The 15,848-nt window shown below is 31.6% G+C and overlaps 1 protein-coding gene across 1 annotated transcript; it reads left to right on the top strand.

Annotated features, from left to right (window-relative positions):
• The first annotated feature begins 558 nt into the window (after positions 1–558).
• Positions 559–15,572, top strand: LOC148276767 (uncharacterized). Its single transcript, XM_088233810.1, has 8 exons — positions 559–894; positions 6,565–6,846; positions 7,712–7,909; positions 8,142–10,332; positions 10,461–10,584; positions 12,259–12,437; positions 13,545–13,661; positions 14,513–15,572. Exons 1-8 carry the CDS (start codon positions 706–708, stop codon positions 14,656–14,658), a joined length of 3,426 nt encoding a protein of 1,141 aa, XP_088089936.1. The 5' UTR covers positions 559–705; the 3' UTR covers positions 14,659–15,572.
• Positions 15,573–15,848: the final 276 nt, after the last annotated feature.

The following is a 15,848-nucleotide window of genomic DNA, read 5'->3' as shown; positions in this document are numbered from 1 at the left end:
TGTCCACGTAAAATGGTGTATTTTGGGCATTTAATAAAAATAAAAATTAAATAAATAAAAACTTCAAACAGATAATAATATAATGTGTAGGGTATACAGTTTGAAAATCTTTCTCAAAGTTTACAAACAAGAAACAAGTTGACAGCGAGTTTGAGCAGAGTAAAATGGCCGTTCGTCTAGACGAACGCCGGCCGACACGACAAGGTGGTTCGTCTAGGTGCACGCCGCCGACAATAGCGCCACAAACAGTAGTAATATTCTAGTAGTAGTAAGTTCGGGCATCTGAAGAATGTCTAGAAGGTCTTGTATTGGCTGAAAACCCTCGTTTCAGATTTCAAAATTCCATAGAAATAATCAAATAATACCATACAAGGCAGATTTTCGAAAATCAATGCCATCTAGATTCTAAACCGTAACAATTTTCAATGGCTGGGTAATTCGAAATTTGGTACCTAACAAAACAAAAACATCTTTTGACATAATTATATTGTCTGTGGTTGTGTTTGGTTTATTTTCTATAGTAACATCTCTGGTTACTTGATCTTTTTTGGCTTTGGCATTGTTATTGGTGACTTTCGCTGTCATACGTGCTGTCATACTACGTTGTTCACATACGTTTTACGTTGTCATAATTATTTTTGTAAACATTGTACTCGGTTGTAGAATTTAGCTTATGGCAGCGGATTAAATTTTTAGTTGGCTAAAATGCGTCACTCTCTGGTGTCTTGCGTGATCCGCATATTTTTTATATTTTTTATTTTCAATGTGATTCGTTCTGAAAATGTAGTTAATGCTGACAATAAATTCGTCAATACTTTGGTTGATTATCTGAATGGTCTTCCCGACCAATCGTATAAATATGAGGGTGGCGTTGTTACAAATGCGCAGAAATCGGTAAGCTTTAAACACATTATTTGACCTCACCCTGGACACTTCTGCATGATAGTATAATTTATCTGAAAGGTTATCTGTCAGAGGATGCGGTTACACAAAACAAAGAAATGATGTCATAAAAATTCAGCAAAATACGCAAAAAAGTCGTATTGAATGTGGTACAATACTAATGCTTGCATATTAAGCAATTATGTTTGATTATTTGCTTAACAAAAGACAACAAATACATAATACTTACGAACATTTAAAAAAAAAAACATGTATTTTTTTTATCTATACAGCCTTCGTCCACTAATCCAAAATTAACTGATTAAGATTCAACTCAATGGAATCTTGGACATAACAAGCACATGCAAGCTCTCTTTGCTGGTGTTTTGTGTATGTATTACGCATTTTGTTCTCCATTCTTACTAGACTCATGTTAGACTCTTGCCTAACTTTTAGAATATTCAAATTCTAACTAAAACGGCAACTAGTTTTAGCCTTTCAATGTTTTTTGTTGTTGCTTAAATGGGTGATTACGGCTGTTGACATGTTAATTTTTTTTAATAAGAGTGGCCGACTGACAGTTCTGCTTAAGAAATGTTTTGACTCCCACGAAATATCAATTTTAGTTTTGTTAATCTACTTCATGGAAATATATTCGATGCTTTGTTCTTACAAGTAACTCATATTTAGGTACCTATGCAGAATCGTTGAGATTAAAATAAAAACAATTTTGAAACAAAAAAAACAGAGATTTAAATTTATAAAATCTATTAAACTACGATCACTATCAATCATGAAGTGACCAATCAATTTAACTATGGTTTTCCCAAATATTTCCATCCTGGGGCCATTATCAACGAGTTGTAAATAACTCACTATTCGAAAATAGGTATCAAGCTGGGGTCGAGTGGGGTTCGAACCTCTGATCTGTGAGTTTGCAACATTCGCCACGGGTCCACAACCCGATTGTTTGTCAACATATTTTTGACTAGAATAATGAGGAAGTTCAGTGCTACAGGAAATTGAATATAAAAATGTTTTCTGAAAAGCAGTAAAAATTAGAGCATTAATTGTACTGCGAAGTTTCTCAAAACTGTATGAAAAAATAATAGTAACTATTTTGATAAAAACTAACTAGTTTGAATTTCGATAGAGTGTTATGATAGATTTCCAGTTTCCGGAAAGCCAACTCACCAATCAGTAGAACTCGCTGACTAGAACTTGTGGCGGAGTAATTTCAAAATCACAAAACTTTACAAAATCATAGCGATGATAATTCAATAGTCTGATAGTCTATTAACAAATATAAAATATTTAAAAAATGACAATCTTCCTCATTGTACTACAAGATTAGTTTTAATTATATTCATTAAAAAATATATATATTCATTTCTAACTATAGAGTATGAAAATAAGAGCATCCTGTTCAATGTAACATTTTTATCCCAATAAAATACAATCTTACATAATATTTCCCTCTCTGTTGAAATAAATTTAAATATGAATAACTCCCTAGGTATGAAATCCAGCCAGTCTGCAAGCATTTGGACGTACTCAAACATTGTAGAAATAAAATGAATGATTTATTTGTTTTATTTTTAAAATACATGAAACAAAAACAAAAACTGTCCTCCTTAACCCTTGCCGAGAGCACTTTGCAATTTATTTTTACCCAACTAGTATTTTTTCAGATGTAATTCAATACTAAATATCAACACTGCGCATGGATGTCATTGACCCGGTATCACAGTAGTATTTTTTACGACTATTATTTCAGTGATATTGAGTAGGTTTGAGAAGTTTTCTTATCTCCTTGGAGTTGTTCTCAAAACAAGATTGAAAGGCTTATTTTTCTTCTATTATTAATCTTAAAATATTTACATCTGCGTATGTTTATTTATAGATGTCGCAATGTGGTTTCTTGGTAGTGTCATAGACTTCAAATCTAGAGATCCGAGATTTGTTATCCACTCTAATATGACTCGATGCCCATTTCAGAGTAAAGCTATTTACAACTTAAGAGGAAACACTTCTGACTTTTATTTTCGTACAATCGTATTCCCATATTTTTTCACTGGCTTATGGCACTAGAGTAGTGCTTTTTTTCACACAATATACATATTTACCATTGGCGTGTCTTTATCATTTTGCTTCTTTGATAAATTGTTTCTTATAGGAGCTAGGACCATCCAAAAACCCAAAAAAACTCAAATCTGTTTAGGTTTTGGTTTTTTAATAATACAGAACTCTATATTTATTCTTATACACAGGTTGTTCTTTAAACTCTGTCACATCTGAAACCACGATGATCAGTATGAGCAAGAAGACACATTGGCACATTAAAATATTTTTTAGAACGAATAAAATTTAAAATATATAAAAAACAAATGGTTGCTTACTTCTGCAGGGGAGAAGTGAGGGGGGCGCGGACGCGCGGTCTGTGGTCTATCCGACTCCCCCCTTTCCCTTCCGTTTCACCCCTGCAGAAGTAAGCAACCATATGTTTTTTTTATATTCATATATATATTTTTTTAAATCATTAGTTATAAAAAATTATTTTAATGTTCCAATGTGTCTTCTTGCTCATACTGATCATCGTGGTTTCAGATGTGACAGGGTCTAAAAAACATCCTGTATATTTATTGCAAAGATTATTTTATTGGAACGTAATCACATCTATACAAAGGTGTATTATATTATATTTCATTTGTAGAAGACACATTGATTCATTCTTCTTCATGTATAGACTTGTTCTATGTATGGACATACATATACACTGAAACATAATTACTATTCAAATGAGATTTATATATTGCAGTGAGCTCAACATAATTAAACCTGAGTAGACATAATGACTGTCTAATAAAAATAAATTGTAAAGATTTCTAATTCATTCAAATCACCTTGTTTTTCTAACACATTTCCGATTGTATTATAAAAGGAAACATGTAGAAAAGTTTTTTTTATTTAATTAGCTTGGTTTTTTGGTTTTATCTCATTACTTAATTTTTTTTGTACTCGTATTATAAATGAACTTAAATGCATATATTATCTCACATACTGTAGAACTTTTTCATTGATAGTCAATCTATCCTAAAAAGATGATTTATTTATTTATGCCACAATAGAAAAATTATAATGAACATAAGGGTAATTGCCTGCGGAAAAATAATATGCCATAAAAGGTACCAAGGACTAAAAATTTACTCCATTCTCACACAGGAAGTTTCCTAAAGGACTTATATCCTAGTCCATTTTGCATATGTTTTACCCAAGTTAATATTGAGTTTTGGTGAAGTTAGAGTACTACTGACAAAATATCGATGAGCATTACCTTTAAGTTCTCAAACGTACAAAAAAAAAACTTGTATGAAAACTTTTAGACCAATAATCAGCTCCGTAGGATTGAAAGCATTATTATAATTCCAATTTCAAATATCGCTGTCTTGGTGGTAAAAAGATCCAAGTGAAAAACACCCAATACGTGTCTCTTTTGTAATAAATCTTTTAAATTTTTTTATTTGTGGTTTTCACAGTAATTAACATGAAATATTTTCTAAAAGTTTGATTATCCTAGTTAAGTAAATATCGGTACTATGATAAAAATATATTGAAATTTATTGCAACAGAGAGCGAAAACATTTTTGAGAAGGAAATATGGATGTCTAGGCATATACAGGGCTTATGACCTGTCATTGGCCGGTTCAAAAGGGTCACTTTACACAAAATTCACAAACGTTGTGTAACATTAACCATCATACCTATGTTTGAACATACACATTTCCTCAGCTCTTCCGTCGTTGACTTTTGTGAAGTAAAAGAGCTGAAACCTATATTGAAGTGGATGAGATTCATCCGGCTGTATTATTTCAGAAAATCCGGCTGGTGATGAATGTTACAGTGCGTAAATTGGCCACATAAATCACCCAATTACAGGTTATAAGTCCTGTAATTGCCTAGACTTTCCCGCCTCAAAAATGTTATCTCTGTTGCAATAATTGAGCTTTTGACATAAATGCTAGTATATTTTTTTTACCGTTCACACAGTCAAAATGATACGCAGATAATTACAACAAATAATTATAAATAGCATATTAATTCCCATTCAAATTATTTATATGACCTGTAGGTGTTGCCATTTACGCAAGTGGATAATTAAACAATAGTAATTAAAAACACTCGGATCAAAGAACAAATTTCGCTTGTTTTGTTCAATTTGCGGTATCCATTTAAGCTTTGCTCTGTAGTTGTCTTAAGTAGATAATTAAATATGGTTTTCATTGTCTCATATGCTTGTGAGAACAATGTGTAATATCTCACTATTATTAGATTTTTTATGATGTAAGATTTGTGAGAATTATACTGTGTCCTCATGTATTTTTCAGAGTTGTGCATAGATTGTATTTATGTATTAGAACATGACACGTGTAGTAAATATTTTGTTTTAAGAATTCTCATATAAGTTAATCTAATCAATAAAGTAATCACAATTTTGAATAACAATTCTATATATTTTACATAAATTTAATTACAATATTTGAGTTTGTCCAAATGTTCGTAGACAAAACTGGTCCAAGAAGAAGTTTAAAAATTTAAAAATTGTTTTTAGGCGTTGCCTAGTATGTGAAATAATTCAGTCAGATTAATCTCTTCACAACAATAAAGGTTTCAGCTCTTTAACTTCACTAAAATCAACAAATAAAAGAATTGAAGAAATATGGATGTTCAAACATAGGCGAAATGGTGAATGTTACACAGTGTGTAAAGTGGCCACTTAAACCAGCCAATGACAGGTCATAAGCCCTGTAAATGCCTAGACTTCCATATTCCCTTATTTAAGGTATTCTCCACCCTTGTTGTTATTTGTTAATCAATTTAATTAGTTTTACAGTCAAGGTGCTCTTCATATTTCGATTGTTAATATTTTACATATTTGTAATTTTTTTAACCAAAATCTTTATTTAGCTTCTTTATATTCAGGAGATATTTAAAAAATGTTTTACTATATGTTATTAAATATTTGTATATAACCACTTACCGACTTTTTTATGTCTACCGGTTTTGAGACCGTTTAAAATAATAATAATTTACCGTGTATCGTTTTAAAATAGATTACAACATGTCTTGTAGCTACAGAGCGCAAGGAAGGTCAAAATTCTATTCCTAGAAATGGTTGAATTTGTACTTTGTTTTGTGCGTCCATCAACATTAGCGCCGTAAACGTTTTCAGCCATTCATTCACTCTACACATCCAAACCAACTTGGCCCTGCATCCACACGGATCTCGACGATTGTGCGGCTATCGTAGACAGTTTGAACACACACTCGCCTGACTGATCGTGTAGCAATGAAGTGCTCTATGCACCACTGTATGATTATAAACAGATTAGTAAAATTGTCATAGGCCCAAATATTACATAATAAATATTGCGTATTTTTGTCAAAAATTTAATATCTCGAAGGATTTCACGTAGCAATGTTCCGCGTTTGAACAGTTTAAAAAATTAACATATTGAGAAATTTCAATTGAAAATATTTTTCTTTTGTTCAAATCTTTGGAGACAAAAGCCAACTCAATAGATTTTTGGATCGAGTAATATTTGTACAAGGTGTACAAGTTTTATGCGATACTTTACCATCGATATTATGCGCATCATAATAATACCTTGGTGATATTTTCAGGAGGAAGACATAACATACGCAATAGATGCTATAATCAATGTATCGTGCGGAGAGAGTCAATGTGATCAGAGCGCATTAAAATGCAGTTCTCAAATCCAACAAAAGAGGGCAGACTTAGACGAGTGGAAGATTGTGGACGGCAGTACAAAATGCGCACCTTACAATGTAGAAGTCAAGCCTGAATATAGTGAGGAACCTGCTACTGAAGATGCATCTCCAATACCCGAACTATATACTCCAATCATTGAACTAGCACATGAAATACAACTGAATGACCAATATGTATGTTATATTTACTTAGTACAGCAGTACTCCGTTTATCCGAAATCGAGTCATCCAATTCTCTGTATTACTTCAAAAGCAATGAAATCTGGCACTCTTTAATCCGGATAATTGGAGTTTTACTGTCCGTCTAATTTTCCTTATTTAAAAAAAATAAAATGTACCTTATTTAAATTCTAAAAACGGCATGAAAGGGGGATAAATTGAAGGGAGTTCCATAATTCTTTTATTTACAACTAATCGGCACTCTAATATATATGAATACAAGTACATTTAATTTTCATAGCTATTTTCTCTATACTTGTTTTCTTTTTTGTAAACACCATATAAAAGAGAAATCTATTGTTTTATTTTTTCAAAACCTATTATTTACACATTGTTCAATGTATGACTGATATTTGCAATAAAATAAAATATTTATAACTCAAACAAAATTCTTATATAACCTAAGAAATACTTATTTAAAATCTGTGAAATATACATGTAATGATGTTTGTCCATGGTGGGACATTTCCTTGGTGGCACGGGAGTACCTATTACGTGCTGCGATGTCAAGTTGCCTTTGCGATTTTATCATCAAATCCAAACTCTACGTCCTTCTCATAAACCCTGGTAATGTGCCCCTCGGGGCTTAGCTAACAGAGTTAAGGGGCAACTGGTGAATTTTTACTTTGGCACAACAATTATTCAATTTGATGTCATGACATAGTTATAGATGTTTATGAATATAAAATAAATTTAATTCCTTTCAGCTTATGAGCCGGTTTAAATTCTTTAAATATTGCTGTTAAATTGGGTTGACACTATGATTTACTTAATTTTGTAATAAAAAACAATTTAGTGCATTGATTTTGTTTTTTTTAAGGTGGGATCAGGGGAACAGTTTATCGCTGTTCGTCGCGATAATGGAGGCACTTGGTGTGCTGATTGTCCCACGGATGTTAATCCGAATGCAGAAGGTGTTCAAGATTTAGTCAATGGAGCCCTTCAGCATCTCGATAGGCACCTGCCCGGAGAGAAACATTCCTTGGTCAGGATTCTGCGAGTTCAAAGGCAGGCACAGGTAATATTGTGTCTTCATAATTTGTTTTTTTTACTTTAGTTTCCCCTTGAACAAAACATACTCCTTTTTTTTTTTACCAGTCGATATAACATTATTATTGCCTTTGTTTATACCAAATTTGCAAAATGGAATCATATTTACATACTAAAAGAATATAAATTTTAAATAAATAGCCATTATTTGATGTATTTTCCTGACATATTTCTAATTATTATTAAAAATTATTTTACAGATCGTAAATGGAGTTCGTTATATTTTACTCTTAGAGGTTGGTAGTAATTCGTGCATAAATAGCCAGGCGGACGGTACTTGTGAAAGTGAATCTTCCACCACCAAAGTATGTCAAGTAACATTCTTGGAAAAACCTTGGCTGAAATTGGCCAATGGGTCTAAATTCCGAGCTGTCATGTTTAATAACTGCACCGAACAGTACTCATTTGGAGATAACGGAGAAGCTTTATCTCTAGTATCAGATGGACCGGGAAAATCAAAGAACTCTTTGGATAATGAATTGGATGTTAATTTCAATCCTGTTACTGCAGAAAATGATCCCTCTGTAGTAAATCCGGGAAATGGAGATGACATTTTTAAGGTTATTCAGAACCACGAATTACTAGCTTCTAGGCCTCAGGAGCCAGAACCATTTTTATCTGCTGATAGGCTGTCAGCACTTGAAGAACAAATTATCACTGAATCAAATGCAAAAAATGACCAGCAATCGGTGACAGAACTCTTCGTTGATCAGCAAGTAAGCAATCTTAATTTAGAGAGACATGTAGCGTATACGGAAACTGATGACAAAACTAATGTTTCTTTTGAACCAGTTCTTCAAAAACAAAATGAATTTACAACTGAACATGTAAAAGATTCTATTCCCATGTCCGAAGACAAAAAACAAGCATTGGATGGATTTCTGAATTTTTATGGATTTTTTCCCACTGATGTTAAACCTCAAGAACCACAAATATCTGTAAACGAAAATTCATACAATCTTCCTCAAACACATGAGCTATTACAATATAATGCTGGGGTGGATTTTCAAGAAAGACGACCCAGTGAAAGTGAAATAGTTCATACACAATTTGTTGCACCTGTTTTGGATAAAAAGGATTCCAATTCTGACAGTTCATCAACCTCTTCAGAAGAAAGTCATTCTGCAGAGAAAAAAGAATCTTTGAAAGTAAAAACAAAAACAAGTAGTGAATCAGAAGAAAGTAAATCTTCAGAAGAGAGTTCGAATGAAAAAATTACACCATCTCCCCTTAATGTGCGAAGGAAAAGAAGCCTTATAAATGTGTCCAGGCGTTCAGATGATGATGATGATAAGGCTCAAGTTCAACATTTAGCTAATCTCGCTGTCAACACATTAGATGAATTTGACACTGATAATTTTAAAAGGGTGTTATTGAGTGTACTGGATTCGAAAAGAGAAGTAAGGAAGGCATCGACTATTTTCCACATGAAACTTAAAGTAGGAATATCAAAATGTGAGGAATCTTCAGAAAGTATACAAGAGTGTGCAGCGACGCTTACTTCTGATAAAATAAAAGTTTGCCATGTGCAAGTTGAAGTTAGGTCTTCCGGAGAAGAAAAGGTGATTAAGTCGCAATGTTCTAATAAGCCACCTCCCGAGAGAAGTAATCGCACTTCCAGAGGTATCCCCGGAGGAGTTTCAGCAGTAGAAGCTAATGATCCCAAAATACAAGATTTAGCGAAGATATCTCTTACCAAATATGATTTGACTTCAGAGTCAAGTAATCATCATAAAATAATTGAAATTAAATCTGCAACTAAACAAGTAGTATCTGGTACTTTAACTAAAATAACTTTCACGGTGAAGGAGAGTACTTGCCCTAAAACTCGTGCGTTTGTTGACGAATGCGATTACTTAGATGACGCTAAAAGTAAAGTATGCGAGTCGAGTGTATGGGATAGGCCGTGGTTGGCAGATGGGAGAGCAATAACAGTAAAGTGTGATCTCGAGGGCAATACTATCCGTTCAAAAAGGGAAACTGAGATGGAAGGAAGACAATGGATGGAAAAATATGTCAGCTATCAAAAAGCATTTGATAGATTTATTGCCGTACACGGGAAGCAATACGGCTATAACAGAACAGAATACAAAAAACGCTTTGAAATTTTCTGTACCAATATGGAAACAATAGAACTGCTTAACTTGAACGAATTAGGCACGGCCAAGTACGGGCCGACCAAATTTGCCGATCTATCTCAAGACGAATTCCGTTCTCAATATTTGGGTCTTCGTAAAGATCTTTTCAATCCGAATCATATACCGATGCCCATGGCTGCTATTCCAGATGTGGATGATATTCCAGCGGAATTTGATTGGAGGGACAAAGGGGCCGTTACTGATGTAAAAGATCAAGGCTCTTGTGGTAGCTGTTGGGCATTCAGTGTTACCGGTAAGTGCACTATTAAAGATTGCATAATTAACATATTTTTATATTGTTGGTTCTATTTAAACATTGGACTTATTGTAAGTTTTCTGTGGAAGAGTCTCCATGTTATTCAAAGTTATTTGTCTGTTCAGGTAACGTGGAAGGACAATGGAAAATAAAAACTGGAAACCTTCTTTCTTTGTCTGAACAAGAATTGGTTGATTGCGATAAGTTAGACGAAGGTTGTAATGGTGGACTTCCAGATAATGCCTACAGGTATGTATTAAAATACTGTGTATGTAATTTCAAAATAAATTATTTGTAATAATGGAAATGAATTATAATAAAATAAATAAAACAACTTTGTTTTACTTTGTCTTACTTCGAAAATAATGATATCAGATTACCACCCGTGTAAGAAAAAAAAACACTTGATTTATTGGGTCCACGTGTAGTATTTAGTGAACATGATAGAAATAAAATAAAAAGGAATCAATTCATTAGTTACGTAAACCTTGACAAAGAAGCTTGTTTGCTTTGAAACCGGTCGGTGAAAAATAAAAATTAGTGGTTAAAAACAAAGTTGTTTTATTTATTTTATTATAATGAATAACCACAAAGCTAGTGCTTCAAATATAAACTTTATAGAAACGAATTATGTTTAATAATTCATTATCCGGAATACAACAAATATAAGTAGCATCGTTTCAATAAAATCTCTGTATTGTGCTCTGGTCCGATCACAACTGGAATATGCATCGTCAGTCTGGAACCCTTTGTACAACTGCAACTCTTTTAACCTGGAAAGAGTTCAGCGGAAATTTTTATGCTACATACAGTTTTAAAAGGGTAAACCTGTAGATAAAATTTGCTACCAAACTTTGATGTCTGAGTTGAGGTTACTATTGCTCTCCACCAGAAGGACAATTGCTGGCCTCACTCTCATGCACAAAGTGCTATGCACCCTAATAGATTGCCCAAAATTATTGTCCCTGATAAACTTTCGTGTACCCATGAGGACCACCAGACTCGAACGCATGATCCAATGTGAGTACAATAGGACAAACTTCACCCACCATTTTCCGCTCCCCTAGTGAGCATCCACAGAACTGCTAATAATTATGCCGAGCTGTTGGACTTGTTCCAAACCTCTCCTGCCGCAATTAAATCAGCTATCCTTTCCATTAAATGGCCATCCCCTCAATTCTCGTCTTTTTAATGTTTTTTTAATTTCTATTTATCTTTACTTTTTTTCCTTTTAATTTTTTTATAACTATTAACATATTTAATGAAATAATTATGATTCTATTTTATGCCAATTGCTATAATACTTTATGTAATTTTTAACTATTTATTGTAAGAGCCCTCTGGGCGTTTATAAAATAAAATAAAATAATAATACTTTTATATTATAATTATCAAACATATACTTATTGACTTATTTATTATACAAATGTCATTTGAAATGAAGAGTTTTTTTATTTTTTTATTATTAAATTTCATAAAAGGTACATATTTAAAAAAAAAATTCTATACATATCTACTTTTACACATCTAGTAAATGTTATCACTGTAACTCTTCAAAAAAGAGACTAACTCTTGTGTTTGGAGAGTGACTTACACTGTTGTAGTTGTTTATTGTTTATTATAAGAGTTTATATAATTTTAAATACGAGTACATAAGAAAAAAATAAAAACATAGGATATATAAAGAAAAAATATAAAACAATAATACATTCATACTAATTAAAATTGAATGTAGTTTTTACACGTGTTCAAAAAATTTCTTTAGATTTACTTTAAATTCATTTATTTAGTTACTTCTAAATCCCTCATTAGAAGTGTACAAGTTCATTGATATAATGTAACCAAGTTTGATTTGGGATCTCTATGATTATTATCAACGTAAATGCAATGCGTGATATCTTTTTGAGTTGAATTTATTTTTAGGGCTATTGAACAACTCGGAGGGCTAGAATTGGAGACTGACTATCCGTATGATGCCGCAGATGAGAAGTGCCATTTCAATAAGACATTGAGTCGAGTACAGATATCTGGAGCTGTCAATATTTCGTCTAATGAAACTGATATGCAAAAGTGGCTTTTACAAAATGGACCCATATCCATAGGCAAGTTGACTTTTCTTGAATTTGTGACAATTAAATGTAAATATTTGCAAAATGTTTTCTATGTTGAAGTTGGCTATGTCAAGAGCATTTTATGAATGAATATTTTGGGTCTATGTATATAGGAGCAAGCTGGCATCCAATACAAGCAGAGTATTTCAGTTTTGGAGAGGCTTGATAATTATTTGAATTGAGTTGTGGTCCTGTGGCTAGTGTCTCGGACTCACAGCTCACAGGTCCGTGGTCCGAATCCCACTCTACCTCAAATTGATTCTTATTTTTCTAATAGTGAGTTATTTACAACTTGTTAAAAATGGCCCTCAAAACGAAATATTTGGGTAAACCATAAGAATGCAAATATTTCTTTTCATTATTAAAAAAACTAAAATAATAAAATATTGATAATTGATTTATGATTTCCTTTGTTGTGTGCATCATGCTCATTGTTATCAACAAAAAAAAAAGAAAATTCAGCATATGTTGACAGTACTGAACATGCTTTCGGTAAAGCAAAGAGTAATTTTAAGTACTTCAGTGTTAATATTTATATAAAAAAATAAATGATTGCCCAAATACATATTTTGTGATGTTCAGCATAGTGACGAAATTCATTGTTATCCTATGAGTGGAGGTGAAGGTTTCAGACTCCCTAAAACAAGAATCCAGGCAACTCAAAACAATTTGTATCATAAAGGACTGAAGATGTTTAATGAGTTGCCAAAGAGATTAGGGATGCTGGGTTTATAGCATCGTTTCGTGGGATGGCGATGACTTTTGTTAAAAAGAAACATCCATATGGGTAGAGTGTCATCGGAAAGCGTCTGGATTTTATAACAATGTTTTGTTTTTTAAATTATTTATATAAATATATATATATATATATTTAAGGTATAACTAGATGCTTAAATTTTATTTGTACAACTATCTAAAATAAATACAATAAAATCAACTTAACACAACCTTTTGTATTGTTCATTTTAATTCACTAGAAATAAATATGTATGCTTGGAAATTTTAATTCAATGATACTGGAGAAATTTCGCATCATTAAATGGTATATTCTTTGCATTTTTTCCCCAGTTTTATAATTTTTAACATTATTTCTTTCAGGAATAAATGCAAACGCTATGCAGTTCTACATGGGTGGAGTTTCACATCCTTTAAAATTCTTGTGCAGCCCGGGTAATTTAGATCACGGAGTTCTTATTGTCGGCTATGGAATGCACAGTAAGTTTTGTGGTTGATGCACATATTACAAAATATATTTTTTACAAAAGCATGTTCAGTTTTTATATTAGTTCATTTTGCAAAGTTTTACTACTGTCGTGATTTACTATAAAAATCCCATATTAATTACAAAAAAGTTAACTTTTAACCATTGTTTTAATAACACATTGAGATGATTATTTTAATCAATTTTTTTATTAATAAATATCATTTTTAAAAAGCAATATGCATAGATTAATGGAAAAAAATATGATTAAACTTAATTATCGGCATGTTAAAATCTGACCAGAATTTTTGTGACCTGAAATCAGTATTCTAAGTGCAGAGGTAATATCTAATGTCATATCTGTAAGCAATATTACCAACACACTAAATATTTTTTATATATCATCAGGGAATGCGAAATTAAGAATCTACATTTTGGACAATACAATGAAAGTTAGCTTGAAACTGAATATGAAATTAATTAAGAGACTGGATATTAAATTTTATGATGAAGCTGGTTTAGTTAACTGTTAAAATTATAAAATAGAATAGTATTTATTCCTAAATTATACCTCGATAAGGAATCTTGTGTAGCTTTGAAACCGGTCAGTAATAAAATATAAAAAACAAAGTTGTTGTTATTTTAATTATAATGAATAACCACAAAGTAAGTGCTTCAAATATGAATTTTATGGTTCAGTTTAGTTTAAATAAATTATTTGTAATACCAACTTTGATGTTCACAGCTCAATATTTAAAAAATATGTTTTTACAGATTCTTTATTTGCCATTGACCTGATGTTAAATATTAATTTACATTTTGTTTTCTATTTATGTTTTTTAATAAACACTTCATTTCATTTCAGCCTACCCAATATTCAAGAAGAAAATGCCATACTGGACAATAAAGAACTCTTGGGGGCCATCTTGGGGAGAGAGGGGTTACTATAGAGTTTACAGAGGCGATGGTACTTGTGGAGTTAATATGATGGCTTCAAGTTCCGTTATATAAAATTACACAAATCATCACTACTTCCTATTCTATAAATTGCCGTTGTAATGTCAGTAAATCATTTTTTTGGTTTACTTGACAGGCAATGTTTAAAATTTAGTAATATAACATATTTGTCCTACTAAATCTTTGTTTTACAATATGAGTGATTTTATACTTGAGTAAAATTATTTTTGGTGATAAATTAAACTTTAGAGGTTATCTACATGATATAATAACATTGTGATTATAATTGAATATATTGTAATATAAATTACATGCATCTCAATGAATTAGTTTTGATTTTTTTCTATTTTCGAATAATATAATAATTTTCCCAAAATATAGATGTTTGTAGATATACCTTCTTTTTTCAGTGCCAAATACTTTTTTAAGTAAATGTTTCGACCAATGAAATTATTCAAAGTAAATACTCAAATCAGATGAATCTCTGTAAGAAATCACAATATTTTTATTTTATTTTACAAATGTGAATCTTGTGGGAATTATTTTTATATCCTTTGTATATTTTTTATGTAAATAAATTATCTTACCTTTAAATTTATAATGTAATAATTTTAAAGGAAAACATAATATTTTCACTTTTTACAACGTAACTCTTACCATTAATACTACTAACCTTACATAAAAATAATTTAATTAAACAAAGGTCTTCTTTGAAGCACAACCACGAGCTCTCTGAATATACGTATAACATAATACAAGTGTGTAAACTGTTAATTTGTAAAATATATTTTATTTGATTTTAATACAATTTTATTCATTAGTTGTATTATTTATGGCCATGCATTTTTTTTCTACTTTCAAAGAATCTCAACATACTAATATATTATGTATATTTTTAATACTCAAATTTTTAAAATAGTAATCCGTACTGTACAATTGTGATTTTTAATAAAAAAAATATTAATGTGTATTTGTTCCAATTTTTTTATTTAAATGTTTCTCTCCTTTACCCGCATTATATAGTCATCATCATCTCCCTTTCTGCATCATCGGTAAACCGAATGCAGCGTAGTTCAATCATCGGTCGCATGAAGGTAAGGGAACAGTGGAATATTGCAGTTTAAAAAACAGTAGTTCATGTGCACCCTGCCAAAAAACGAACTTCAAGAAACTTCGAGAATACTTCAAGAATAAGCGAACATGCCGACCAGTACACAACAAGGCGGACTTATCTCCACTCGATT

Source organism: Micrasema longulum, unplaced genomic scaffold (assembly GCF_059751315.1).
Source record: "Micrasema longulum isolate JH-2025_06_02 unplaced genomic scaffold, ASM5975131v1 h1tg001149l, whole genome shotgun sequence".
In the NCBI taxonomy this organism is placed as follows: domain Eukaryota; kingdom Metazoa; phylum Arthropoda; class Insecta; order Trichoptera; family Brachycentridae; genus Micrasema; species Micrasema longulum.
Note: the sequence above shows the minus strand (reverse complement) of the source record. Positions and strands in the feature narration are given on the sequence as shown.